At 52.6% G+C, this 14,352-nt stretch overlaps 1 protein-coding gene across 1 annotated transcript; it reads right to left on the bottom strand.

Annotated features, from left to right (window-relative positions):
• Positions 1 to 383: 383 nt before the first annotated feature.
• LOC146338202 (ferritin heavy chain B-like) lies at positions 384 to 6,628 on the bottom strand. Its single transcript, XM_084816366.1, has 4 exons — positions 6,527 to 6,628; positions 5,031 to 5,177; positions 1,058 to 1,183; positions 384 to 563 (listed from the first exon to the last, which is right to left on the bottom strand). The coding sequence occupies exons 1-4, from the start codon at positions 6,626 to 6,628 to the stop codon at positions 384 to 386; spliced, it is 555 nt and encodes a 184-aa protein (XP_084672492.1).
• Positions 6,629 to 14,352: the final 7,724 nt, after the last annotated feature.

Here is a 14,352-nt window from a genome sequence, read left to right as displayed (position 1 = left end):
AACCCAGCTCTCCCCACTCCCAGTCCAACACTTTAGCTACTACACCACACTGCCTCTCAAAAGGTGTGGGGGGAGGGCGGGGAGACATTGCTTGGAGCTCCTGGAGGAAATAGAAATAATATATGTGTACATAATACATAAATATGGTTCTCTAAGCCAAAGGATGTATTTCCATGCTAGACTGAAACTGCTTAGAATGCCATGCCCTCTCTCCATGGGACCCAGGGGGGGGTTGTGTGTGTCCCCGGGAGGGTGGGGTTAGAGGTCTCTATCCAAACTCTCACTACCATCCTTACCCAGCAATAAGCACACACACCCCTCCAGTAGGTCCAACTGAAAGCCATCTTTTATTGCAGGGACGAAATGGGACCAAGAGCCACTGATCAGAGGGCGTGGTGCCTCCAGCTTCCGCTGCCGTTTCCCAGGCTGAGCTTGTTGAACAGGTGCTCTCCCAGGCCATCCTGGGGCACTCCCAGGCGCCTCAGGTTGGCCAGGTGGTCTCCTAGCCCCTCGATGGCCTCCACTTGTTCCTCCAAAAACTGGGACTGTAGGAAGTCACACAGCTGCACAGAGAAGGCAAGCAGGGGAGGGTGAGAGAATGGCTCAGGACACATTCCCAAAGGCAGCTGGACTTTCAGCCTAAACCTTCCTCCTCAGACCCGTGGTCGGATGAGATGGCCAAGGTCTGCATGCTCCATGGAACGACTACGGGAGGAGCAGGACGCTGAGCCCTTCGGTGGTGGGGCGAGTGCTTTGCATGCAGAAGGTGCAAGGCCCTGTCCCCGGCAACTGTAATTGAAAAGGTCTTGGGTAGCATGGCTGGGATGGGAATGGCCTCTGCTTGGGACTGCAGGGCTGCTGGCCAAGGAAGCTGCCAAACCAAGGAAGCTGCCTTTCCACGTGATCTCTTGTCCCCGAACACAGGGGCTGGCTGGTCTCCAGCACAAGCTGATCAGGGCCTTCTCAGGCTCCCCTGCACCTTAGGCTCCTTCTCAGGTTCCTCTGCACCTCCCTTCCTCCAGCTTTCCATCTTGCTCACTAACCCCAGGTCACTTACGTGCGGATCCCTGTTCTCTGTGGCCAGTTTGTGCAAGTTCAGGAGCGCCTGGTTCACGTTCAGCTCCAGCCGCAAGGCACTTTGGAAGGCTTCCAGGCTGGTGTCCCACTCGTCCTGCTCTGGCTTCTGCCAAGGAAGAAGAGGGACATCAGCTGTAGCAGAGATATATTAGGCGTCCAGTATGAGGGCATATGAAGAGCCTTGCCTGGTTTATGGTGGCTGTGTTTCCATGGCAACAGAAGGGTCAACCAAATGAAGGAATACTGTTTTTTTCATGGAATCGGCATGGCTCAGTGCAGGGCTCCACCAAGGACTGTACCACACCATTATAAGTCACTGACAGAAACATACTTCCAGGTGGGGGGCGGGGACTGGAAGTGAACATCATCAGACAGGCAGAGGCTGCTCAACCAATAAGAGAGGCTCCCCTCTTCAAGCTCTTCTCCCCTTTCTCCTGACACCCTGGTTAGGCAGTGATGCAAAGGATTGATGCTGGAATTAATTACTCCCCAAAAGGCTTGAACCAAACAGCAGAGACACACAGCTTTGGAAATAGCACTTCACAGCCATTAGGGGAGTTACTGTGCCTTTCACGAGATTAATACATGATGTACCCTGGGTGTACTTAGTGTTTTTGCTTAATGGCAATCTCAGTAAATTCGGGAACAAGCCTCATTGACTGCAACGGGAGTTACTTCTGAGTAGACTTCCCAGACCTATGCCTGATTCCACCAATTTCCCCCCTTTCCCTCTGAATACTGGGCTTCCGCATTAGCAGGCACCCCTGAATAAATGTGCTATCGCGCGATAGCACATTCACGCAGTAGCGCAAACACATGATAGTGCACTTTAGGGAACAAGCCTCACTGACTACAGCAGGAGTTAGCGGGACCCCCTGAACTAATGCGCTATCATGCGATAGCACAAATGTCTGTTAGTGCTATTTCACAGTTGAGGGATAGAGTGATACTGAGTTACTGACATGGGGGTATGTGTATTGATGGAAAAAATGTGCAATAGTGTTATAGTTAGATACTGAGAGAGGGGGGTAGAGGTGCTGCTGGAGAACTGGGGCTTTTTGCGCTGTCGAGCGATAATGATGCCTTCTAAATGCACAACTGAGGATTCTGCAGTAACTGCCTCTAGAACTGCGATCTGGCCAGAACTTATATATGTACGTGTACTTATAAGTACAGAGTGTACTTATATATGTACACTCCATAGTACTTTTAGTAGTGTAAGCCTTAGCCCCTGATAGAGTAACAGCTTTAAATGTCCAACATCAATACAGTTGGTGGCTGGGGAATGGGGAGTGCCTACTTCTGGTTCGCAATGTAATGCTAAAGCGCTGTTTCGGTTTAATCCTTTACTTTAAAAAAAAGGAAAGCTCTGGTGGCCAGTGGGGAAATGGTGGAAACATCAGGGAAAAGCAGGCAAGGAAAACTTTGAGGAAACACCCCTTGACCAGGGTCACGGTGAAAGGCACACCTCTGGTCAGGGCTAGCACACTGTAGTAAATGAAGAGGATTGCTGTATACCACAATAGAAGCACCGACAAGCTGAATTAAGGAAAAGAATCGGAGTATAAGCAGTCTCAGAAAATCTGGTTTTTTGCAATAAGCTCCGGGGTGGCTGCTGGATGGCCACGACATCATGTATCCGTAACAACCTCCAAACTCATCCCGTTCAGAGTAAATCACTCATGGAAACAGGCCCAGAGTCTCCTACACAGCTCTGGGGAACCCCTCCTTTACTCCCCCCCCCCAGTTGAAACTAGCAGGGAGGCAGGGGGGATAATGGCATTTTGTTTCATGCCAATCTCAGGGGCAGTTCATACAAAAAACATTTTCACCATGAGGGCAGAGTTTAGCAGCCCCTGGCAGTCAACTCAAAAAGCACTTTCAATTGATTGAAGAAACGGATTCCCTTTGCTGCCAGCTTCCCATTCAGCTCAGCATGGCCACCTCACACTGCACCGTGTGCCTGGATCATGGCAAACCCATATCGGTTGCAAAGGGGTCATGTTTTCCCTTTGAAGAAGAGGAGAGCAGGGTCCTGCCCAGCCCTTCTCTTGCATGTATTTCAAAGAGGACAGGGACAATTCACACAACAGAACTCTTTGCAGTTGATGCCCTTATGTGTGTAATAGAAAATATGTTGCCAGCCCTGCTGGGTGGCAACCAAAAGTACTTTTGCATTGCAACCAACAAGCCCAGGCATTAACCTTCTTCAGAAGATCCAGGCAGATTGCCTTCTCCTGCACAAGCCAAGGAACTATTCCTATGGGGCAAGTCGTCACATTGGGCTTGCTGAAATCTGTCTCACTAGGTAAAATCAGTCCTAGCTAAAGGCACTCTCACCTAGGAACCTGGCAAAAGAGTCCTTTCCATCCCAAAGCTGCTGCCACACATGCTCCACTCACAGACATGTGCAAATCTGCATGCATCGACATGAAACAATGGTTGTGGGAATGCTGCGTGGGGCCCAGCATTCCCTGGTGCTTCAGCTATGTAGGGGAAAGAGCTCAGCCTGCAATCCAAGTCCAGCATTATAGGCGTTGTCTTTAACACATGCATGCACACGCATCGCAAAAGAGAGAAGAGGCTGGCTTGGCAAACCAAGCCTCCAGCGTATGGGCCTGGACAGTAGCTGCAATACGCCCAGCAGAGACAGAGGACAATGGAGACTGGGGAAAAGAACGGTTGCCAGAAACGGACTGGAAGGAGGAGGCACTCTGGAAACGGCAAGGCAGCGATTGCGACAGCAGCTCATATGCCAAGGGAAGCCAAGGGGAGCTTGAGTGCTGGTGAAAAGGGAGAGCTGAATGAATAGCTTTACAGGATGCAAGGCAAAGAGCTGGAGTGGTCCCCGCTGAGCGGCTGCACAGTATGGGCAGCTTTCAGGATGTCACCTCTCAGGGGGTCATGGGTGGAGAGGCTTTGGCTTGGCTGCAAAAACAGAATGTGGAGTGGAGAGCCTTAGAAAGGGGGCTTCTCCCAGGCCAGCGAAGAGATCAGCAAGACCAGGAGAGGCAATGTGCCTTGAGGAAAGGGGATCAGGGAGGGGAACTAGCTCAACGTCTGTTAAAGGAGGCTAAAATGGTTGGGCTTGTCACGAGATCTTTGGTGGTGGCGGTGTAGGCTCCAGGTCGGGGGCCCTTAGGCAAGACACCCTCCTTGGGCCCCCTCCCTGGGAAAGTCCACCTTCTCCCCACCCCTGTCACCAGCTGCTGCTTCTCTTCATCCTCTTTCCACCCCGTGCTTGTTGGCAGGCAGAGATCTAGTGAGCAAGCAGTCAGGGGCATCTCCTCCTCCTTCTCGCCATCCACAGCGGCCTGTGCCAGAGCGAAGAAGCAGGAGAACACGCAGGCTGCAAGGGTGATGAGCAGGATCCCTGCTGGGTCCCTGCTTGGGTGCGGGCCCTTAGCAGGCGCCTGACCATGCATACTCCCGCAGCATTCACAAAACGTTCTAGATTCTCTGCGTAACCACCATCTTGGACCTCCAACCTGCAACTCTTATGGAGGTCGCAAGCCCCCTGCAAGGCACCCTGGATGGTAGCCAGGAGCTCACAGGTTACATCGCCATGTTGATGGCATGTATGGAAGCTGAGTTGGGCTCAACGGGCACTTTCACAGGGGTACAGCTTTCTCTCTAGGTGTACGAGGCAAACGGATCTCTAGTCTCTGGCCCTGGAAACGTGGGATAGGCAGGAACCAGTGTGAAGTGGGGAATCGTGCTAGGCCAGGATCACAAGGAATGATTGTGGAGGCTAAGAGGACGCTGGGTTAACCTCAGAGCTGGCCTGAACCCAACAAACTGGCTGCCCAAACACATAAGTAACCAAGCTGCATAGTTTGGGACCTTTTCAGACAGGTCACTCCAAAATATTTATAAGACTTACAACTGGGCATAAATTATTTTTAAAACTGTCAGAGTCCAACTGGACTGGAGCAGAAAGTCCGTGAATTCACCTGGATGTCCTGAAGGATGATGCGTCCTCCTCGTTTGTTTTGGTATCTCAAGCACTTCTCTGCATATCCCCTCTTCTCAAGGGACTTTTCCTTTAAGAATGTGGCTACATGTTTGAGGGCAACGTCTTCACGTTGGAAATAGTAGGACTGGGAGAGAAACAGGACACTCCAATCAATGGGAGCTCATGACACAGCCATTTCGCTGCTATTTATTCCATCTGTGGGTCAGGTGCAGAAAAAAGTACACAGCAGTTTTCTCAGTTCTTCAATGCTAAAGTATGGAAGTGAGGATGAAATTGGGCCATTTATTGAGGACATGCAGTCAGTCAGCTTTACCTCTAAGTGCCAGAATGTGCTGACATTTCCTTCTGGCCTCCCAAAAGATTTAGGAATGCTCAATTAATTTCAATCTTCACAAAATGTCCGATGTCCATCAGAACGCATCTAACATGCTCCTGCGTTAAAGCAATCCAGATAAACCTTTACGCTTTGCTATGGCCTGGTCTTCAGTTGGAAATGATGGACACTAACTGGCAATTGGTTTTTGCAATGAGCTCAGATGTGACTGACAACTGCCTGTCGGGCTGGGGCCCAAACAAAGCCGGTTTGGCCTAAAGCTGCAAGGATGTTTCTTGGGAGAAGCAGTGTTTGGATTTCAGGCAGGGTTGGTGCCAGGTCTGAGGAGATCCCACCAACTCTTGCTGGACCCCCTGACATCTGTAAACCCCCCCCCCCCGGATACACTCACGGGCCATGGAAAGGCTATGTAGCACCCTCATCATTTGCAGTGGGTAGCTTGCAAGCTGCCCAGCATTCGGATTTCCCCACCATGCCCTAACGTAGCATCATTCCAGGGCATCTGTGGAAACTTAAAACAGTGAGGGGCATGGAGCTGCCTGCCACCAGGTCCAAACACAGTTGGGGAGAACAGGCAGACGGGGGGGCCCCATCCGTGGGAGCAGGGTAGGCCCGTGGCAGCTGCCTGGCTGTCCCACAGTTTTTCTCGCCATTTATTTATTTATTATTTATTTATTTATTACATTTATATCCCGCCTTTTTTCCTCCTTAAGGAACCCAAGGCAGCTTACACAACGATCCTCCTCCTCCATTTTATCCTCACAAGAACAACCCTGTGAGGTGGGTTGGGCTGAGAGTCTGTGACTGGCCCAAAGTCACCCAGTGGGCTTCCATGGCCGAGTGGGGACTAGAACCCGGATCTCCCGACTCCTAGTCCAACACTCTCACCACTACACAACTCACTTGCCCTGACTCCCCCCGACGCTCTCCACCCTCCTTGCAGCTCCACCCTCCTTCCAGCTGCATAATTTGGGACCTTTTCAGTCTTTTGGGACCTACTCCGACTTTCCCCATCCACCATGCCGCTCCAGACTCATTTCTCCACTCGCTCTTCTGTTACATGGGACCATTGGACTTGGGGAAATGACAGCAGGCTATGAGCCCTGGAAATGCAGGAGAGAGAAGAAGGAGGCACTTGCCATGGACAGATAGACGTAACTGGCATACAGCTCCAGGTTCGCCAAGTGGTTCACTGCAGCCTCGCAAGCCACGTGATAGTTCTGGTGCCCCTGAGAACCCATGTTGACGTGCAAGCCAGTGGCAAAACTTTTCCAGCAACGTCAAGGGCACTCCCAGCTCTGTGCACTGAAGGTTCCCACAGACCTGACCCACCACCACAGATGGCCGTTCTGCTCAAAGCAAGATGCCCAGATCATAGGAAGAAGCCGTTCCATGGGAAAGAGAGGTGCTCTTGGCTACTGGGGGCTCCAGTATCCCTGACATGGGTGAGAGCAGCACGGCTCAGCAATGATGTGGCACAAGGGTTGCCGTAGCACCTGGGAAGACAGGCTGATGCCAGGGAAACCACCCAGCAGCACAGGAAAGTGGTGGTCCTGCTGCCACTTGGGGAGAGCTGCCCCTCTGCTGAATACAGGCTGCCACTGGTGCTTCCCAGCGAGGCTTTCCTCGTGCCATGGCCCGGCCTCTTTCACAGGATTTTATGTCGTCGTCTTCCACTTGTAACTCTCCTGTGTTTTCTGACCACTGCTTCTGTTTTGTCTCTTATCACAGGTCATCTGTTCAGAAAAGAAAGGCTGGATGCACCATGCCTTCTCCCTGGGAGTGTGAGGAGCCCTTGTCTGGAGGCAGCCCACGTGGGAATGCTTGCTTGCTTGCTTATTTATTTATTGCATTTACAGTACTGTGCAAAAGTCTTAGGCCACCACCAGCTTTGTTCTTTTAGCAAAGTTTTAATGACCATCCATAATTATTTTTCGGTCTCTGTATTAAGATACAAACAGAAAATACAGGAAATATGTACAGGCAAAAGTCAGTATTCAGTGTGACCTCCCTTGGCTCTAAGCACATCTTGAACTCTTTTGGGGAGACTATCCTGAAGTTTACTGAAGTAATCTTCTGGTATATTATACCAGGCTTCTTTCAGCACTTCCCAGAGTTCTTCTTTAGATGTAGGTTGTCTTTTATTTATTTCTCTGTCCAGGTGATCCCATACTGCCTCTATAATATTCAGATCGGGACTCTGTGGAGGCCAGTCCATGACTGTCAGTGTTTTATCAGCTGTTTTCCTCGCTAAATATGATTTCACTGCATTAGCAGTGTGCTTGGGATCGTTATCATGCTGAAAAATGAAACCATTCCCAATCTGGCGCTTTCCAGAAGGAATGGCATGATGAATTAAAACCTGTCTGTACTTTTCAGCATTCATGATCCCATCAATATGGACAAGATCGCCAACACCACTGGCAGAAATGCAGCCCCAAACCAGGACAGACCCTCCACCATGTTTCACTGAAAGCCGCAAGCACTCATTCGTCCATCTCTCTCCAACTCTTCTAACATATTGTCGACGATTGAACCCAAAATTTCAAACTTGGATTCAACACTCCATAATACTCTTTTCCACTGATCCTCATTCCAATCTTTGTGAGCTTTAGCATATCTCAGCCTTTTCACCCTGTTCCCCTTCCGCAAAAGTGGTTTCTTGGCCGCTACCCTCAGAAGAGCCGTGCTGGGTCAGACCAAGCATCCGTCTCGTCCAGCATTCTGTGCACACGGTGGCCAAGCAGCGGCCCCAGTGGGAAGCCCACAAGCAGGACGGGAGTGCAGCAGCACCCTCCCGCCCAGGTTCCCCTGCAGCTGCTGCACAAAGGCATCGTGCCTCTGATACTGGAGGCAGCATAGAGCCATATAGCATACAGATCATAACAGCCAGTCCCTGTTAGCAATCGAGCGGCTGTTTCAGACAAACGGCTGTTTCCCAGCCACCTTCAAAGGCAATCTCACTTGCGTTCCCCTGTTCTGATCAGGAGGTTCTCGGGGAAGGGATCGCTAAGGCGAGGTGATCTCTGTCCACGATCTCTGTCCATGGGAACCCAGTGGGGCATGGGGTTTGGCTGCTGGGGTGGGAAGGGAGGAGGAGCATACCAACTCTGTTTTATGGTCTTGCAGGTACTGTTTGTCCCTGGAGCTCAGTGCCTCGTGGACCATCTGATCCAGGGAGGAGCTCCTGCAGGAAGCCCTTGGGGGTGAACTTGAGGGGGGATGCCTGCAGTGGATGACTGCTCTTTGGTCCCGTTTGGCAAGTAGCCTCCCCCCCCCACCGCCATCCCCAAGGTTAAAAGCATCACAAAGCATGAAGGGGACTGGGGTGAAAATCCAAGCTGGCATTTGGGCAAAGTACGTGTGTTAATAATGGGGTGGCGGGTGTGGGGGGAGCACAGCTCACTCCATGGCAGAAGACCCCACCCTTGTGCCTGGAGGCAGACACATTGGCACACCCAAAGTTACCCTTATCAGCTGAGTTTATACAAATCACAGAGTTTGCATTTAGTTTTTAAATCTGAAAAAAGAGGAGAAATGCAGTGGGCTTAGTTAGAATTTCCCACCCAGGCCCGATGCCACCTCTTGAGGTTTTTCTCAAGCTGGTTTGGATCTCACAGGTCAGAGTGGTGGGGATGTCCTTGGCTATCCGGGCGGCAGAGTGAAACACAGACTGTGGACATGAATGGCTTAGGCCACTGTCCAGTTTTGCTCCATCCATGTCTCTCCAGGGGCCGACCTTCATGGCAATGGAATGAGAAGCACTGTCTGTTTCATCTGATTTTTCATTAAATTGGCTTTAGTCCATGAGGTGCACACGAAGCAAGAGAAGTGGCATATACACCACCTAAAAAATGCGTTCACGAGTCACACAAGCACACTTGGAACCACCTCGCTTTGGGGTTGCATGGGTGGAGTGCCACAAGTAGAGCTGAATGTCACCAACCAGGTAGATGCTGCTCAACAAATGGGAGAGGCTTGTCCCCTCCCCTGTCCACTCTCCCATGCTCAAACAGGGAAGTTTACTGGAAGAGATGAACTTGGTCCCCATAGTTTTCCGTACAGCTCTCCCCTCGCCTCCACCATTACTGAATGCCCTGCTCCCCACTTGCGCTGCTTTGCCACTGAGAGAATCCCACCTGAGTTACCTCCCCATTACGGCAATGAATGAGAGAAAAGCCCTGCACGAGGGAAGGGGCTGGCTGGAGTTGCCTCCCTCTGCCAGCACTCGTTGGGGCAGCCACGGCTGCTGCTGCCGCCGCCTCTGCCAGCCGCCTCCTCTCCTCCCCCTTGGTGCATTCTTTAGTTCTCGTTGCATCGCAGCAGCAATACAGTCTCATACTGTGGCGGCAGGCTCCCGCTCCTGGCCACCTCCTCACCTTGCCCTCTGTGTATTGTGCACCACATACTCCAATATTGTGAATTAAGCAGCTCCTGTGAATAGGAAAAAGAGGCTAGAGAGCTAGTATATGAAGCCACGTGGCTCCGATTTTTTCAATGGGGAAAAGATGCTACAGAGTCTCAGTGGGTAAATGCTTTTGAATGGGAAATGGGGAGAAGCCTGCGTCCAAAAAGAGGGAATGGAGTGGGGGGGAAAGGGGGGCTCCACCCCTTGGCCAGGTCACTGCCAGGTCACAGAATTAGGCACGCCCAGGATTTCATGCAGGGGATGGGCACACATCAGCGGAACCGCTCCAGAGCTGTGCTTAAGGAAAGCAACGCACTAAAAGGACTTTCCAAAAATGCGCCTTTTCCAGAGGGAAGCGGCAGGGTGGCTGCGGATTGGCGACAGCATCATCTGGTGCAAACGACCCTGATGTGCTCTCCCTCTGCACTGAATCGGCCTGTGTAGACTGGATCCAGGTCACCTGATGCATAAGGACAGCAGCTGTCAGGATTCCTTTTTGCCCCTGCTGTAAAATTCAGAACCCAAATCAAAACACAGACAAGAGGATTCAGTTCTCGGCTTTTACTCCACTACTTCAGTGGATCATACAGATGCAAATGGTCAATGACTCACAGTCTACAAAAGAAATGCCTTCAGGGAGTTCAAAGGAAAGCTATGAAAGTTGCCCACCATTTGAAGAAGAGGCGGGCTACTGTCCTAACTTAAGGGGTGGGGGTGGGGGATCTCCCTCTCTCTCTCATGAGGCCTCTAAGCGCTGCTGTTCACACTGGGCCAATTGGGCAGACCATCTAAGCTCCGCCCCTGGCATCTAAGAATTCAGGCTCTCCAAGCCCTGCCTCTCCCTGTTTGCTATCTCTCACAGGGGTGTGTGAAGAGAGGCCCTCTCCATCCAGCTGGGCCTTTGAAGCCTGAGGAGTTGGTGTCTCTGTCTCTGGACAAGCCTGGGTAATTTCCTCCTCCACCTCCTGCAATTCCTCTTCAGAATCTGAGCCACTGAGCCACTCCCTGTGCTCAGAGGCAACCCTGACATCAGCCTCCTCACTGAAGGCACCAACAACAACTATTGTGCTTGGAAGTCAGGAATTGGGCGGGGGGAAGCTAGGAAAATGTATGTGTGGGGAGGGGTTCTGGTTGGCAACCCCAGAGCACCAGTGGGCCAGAGAGCCTTGGGTTGCTCCTGCAGGGATGCTGACGTGAAGAGGAGACACCAGAAATCAGCCCTCCTGGTAGAGAAACCTGCCATCTGGAGAGCTGCTTTCCAGACCAAGGAGATCCTGTAGAAGACCTTCAGAATCCAGTCCCACCACAGACTCCTGCCACAGGCTGCGGGCTGTAAGCAGAAGAGATATCCGCCAGAGAACGGGGATGTCTCTGCCTGACGGAATGGTGGGTGGAGCAGAATTGTTGAGTGTGCGGTGACTTCCAGTGGCTGATATCTCTCAGGGGGTGTGTGGGCTGACATGGGCCCAGAGATTCCCTGCAGCTGCTCCCAAGGCCCTGCCCTTTCTGTGTAGGACATTTCTGGGCGTGGAGAGGGTCCCCTCGGTGTCCACGGGCCAGTCTGCCAGCTGCCCTTGTCTTGCGTTCCCACGGTTCTGGACATCCTGCCCAGCGACAAGGACCCTGCTGTCAGGCGAGTCGCTTACCGCACCATGGAGATCCTGCGGAAGGCCTTTGCCCTCCACTCCCGTCGTGGGCTGCGAGCTGCGGTCCAGCGCTCTGTTGCGGGCTGGAAGCGGAAGAGATACCCGCCAGAGTACGAAGACCTCTCTGCCTGATGGAGTGGTGAGTGAAGCCGGGCAGGAGCTGCCCTTGCAGGGGCCGAGCGGGCGGGAGAAGGACTCGAGGTGCGGTGACTTCCAGCGGCCCTTTGTTCTACAGGGATCTCAGGCACCCGCGGTGGCCGGACTCTGGTTTGCTGAGGCTCCCCGAGGGCTTTGGCCCCATCAGCCCAGGACTGCGCATGCATGTGGCGGTTCTGTGGGTGTGCTGCAGCAGTTGAGGACATGGAGCTTCCTGCCTCTTCCAAGGGGATGCTGAATTTGGGGTCTTTTCTTGGGAGAAAGTCGGGCCGGTGAAGGAAGTCGGACGGGTGGACTTAGGGGAAAGATTTAGTGCAATTTCTATCATGATGCAATTTTGAAAGGAGGGTATTTGTTATGGACATTTGTGGTTAGGGGAAGGCTCAAAATCAAAGTACAGGTGAGGGGATCAGGGTGGTGGTGAACGCCTCCCTTGAGGAGGGAATGATGCCATCAGCTCTCAAGGAGGCAGTGATAAGACTGCTTTTTAAAAGGCCCTCCTTGGATCCCCAAGTTTTGAACAACGTTTGCCCAGTTTCGAATCTGCCATTTTCGGGCAAGGTGATTGAGCAGGTGGTGGCGATGCAGTTGAAGGCACACTTGGAAGAAGCCATTACTAGATCCATTTCAGTTGGGCTTCAGGCCTGGGCATGGGACAGAAACGGCCTTGGTCGCCTTGGTGGATGATATGAGGAGGGCTTTGGATAGGGGCAAATGCTCCTCCCTTGTTCTCCTTGACCTCTCAGCGGCTTTTGATACCGTTGACCACGGTATCCTCCTGGACCGCCTGGAGGGGTTGGGCATTGGAGACACCATATTACAGTGGTTCCGCTCCTTCCTCTCTGGCAGGTACCAGAGGGTAGCACTGGGAAAGGAGGCTTTGGACCCATGGCCACTCACTTGTGGGGTGCCACAGGGTTCCATCCTCTCCCCGATGCTATTTAACATATATGTGAAGCCGCTGGGGGCTATCATCAGGAGGTTTGGGGTGCGGTGTCATCAATATGCGGATGACACGCAGCTCTCCCTCTCGTTCACATCTTCACCAAGGTTGGCTATAGAATCCCTGTCCAAATGTCTGGAGATGGTGAGTGGCTGGATGGGGAGGAATAAGCTGAAGCTGAACCCTGACAAGACCGAGGTACTTCTGGTGGGAGACAAGAGGAGGTTGGGGGATGTTGACCTGGTGTTGAATGGGGTATGGCTACCCTTGAAAGACCAGGTCTGCAGCATGGGGGTCATTTTAGACTCCCAGCTGTCCATGGAGGCTCAGGTGTCAACTGTGAGCCGGACAGCACTGTATCAACTCCATCTGATATGGCGGCTGCGCCCCTACCTTCCCGACCATCTGCTCCCATTGGTAGCACATGCCCTCGTCTCCTCTCGTCTAGACTACTGTAATGCACTCTATGTAGGGTTACCCTTGAAGATGGTTTGGAAGCTGCAGCTGGTACAGAACGTGGCAGCTCGCCTGATTAAAGGCAGCTGCCGGCGTGATCACATCACTCCGGTGCTGAAGGAGTTGCACTGGTTACCAGTAGTTTTCCGGGCCAAATTCAAGGTGTTGGTTTTGACCTTTAAAACCCTATATGGTTCCAGCCCAGCCTATCTCAAGGAGCGCCTCCAGCAACATCAGACAGGCCGCTTAAAAAGATCAGCCTCGGATGGCCTTCTCTCTGTCCCATCAGCCAGGACAGCTAGGCTGGTGAGGACGAGGGAGAGGGCCTTCTCTGTGATGGCCCCCACTCTGTGGAACTCCCTCCCTAGGGAACTCCGCCATGCCCCTCTTTAATGTGCTTCTGCCATGCATTAAAAATGTGGTTGTTCAGGCAGGCATTTGGGGTGGATTAGGGTATTTTTAGAAATATGATGTTTTAATGTAGAATTGTATTGTTTTAAAACTTTTTGTACTGCTGTACATTGCCCAGAGTGGCCTGGTGCCTGGCCAGATGGGCGATTAAGAAATTTTATAAAAATAAACAAACAAACAAATACAGACTAAATAGTGTTATCATTTAGCTGTTGGGAAGTCTGTCTCTCCCCATCTTAGCATCCCTGGGGAGATGGTCAGGCAACTCCACATCTCCCCTATATCTCTGTTTTTCAGAAATGAGATCCCCTGGATGTCTGGCTCGGAACAACGGGGAGCCACGCCACCACCCAAAAGGGAAGGGAAGGGAGGCTGAACCGCAAGGGGGAACCTGGCTCCTCCCCCTGGCCCCTTGAAGCCCCGCCCCTGGCCTTCAGAGGCCCCTCCCCTGCACACAGGACCTTCTGTGGGATCCTTTGCTGGGGCTGGAGGGGCTGTGGGGCCCTGAGGAAGCGGAAGGAAGGTCATCTCCCTCATCCCCATCTGTCGGGGTTGGGGTGCCCCCTTCCTCCCTCTGAATCCCTTTCCTGAGTCCCAAACAGCCTCAGGGCAACCAACCCCCCACCTCCAGGCCAGGATGCGCTGCTGCTCCTGCCCTCCCTCTCTGGCAGCCAAACCACACGTCCCCTTGGTTCCCTCCCTCCTTCCCAAGGCGGTGTCCACAGCAGAGGGGATCAGGAAGCAGAGAGGCCCCTGGGAGCCACAGAGGCTGGAGGACGAGTGATGGCCACACAGGGGTTCAGGGGTCCTGCACGCAGGAAGCCATGGCTCTCTGGCCCCTGGCCCAGGCCATCGCTGCTCCTGCGGTGCCCTGGAGGTGGCCAGTCAGGGATCCCATCCTGGCCTGGCTTAGCCCCCTCCCACTCCCACCAGTACCGAGACTGG

This window comes from Heloderma suspectum, chromosome 10 (genome assembly GCF_057233095.1).
Source record: "Heloderma suspectum isolate Gila_16-S chromosome 10, 16-S_ref, whole genome shotgun sequence".
NCBI classification, from domain to species: domain Eukaryota; kingdom Metazoa; phylum Chordata; class Lepidosauria; order Squamata; family Helodermatidae; genus Heloderma; species Heloderma suspectum.
Note: the sequence above shows the minus strand (reverse complement) of the source record. Positions and strands in the feature narration are given on the sequence as shown.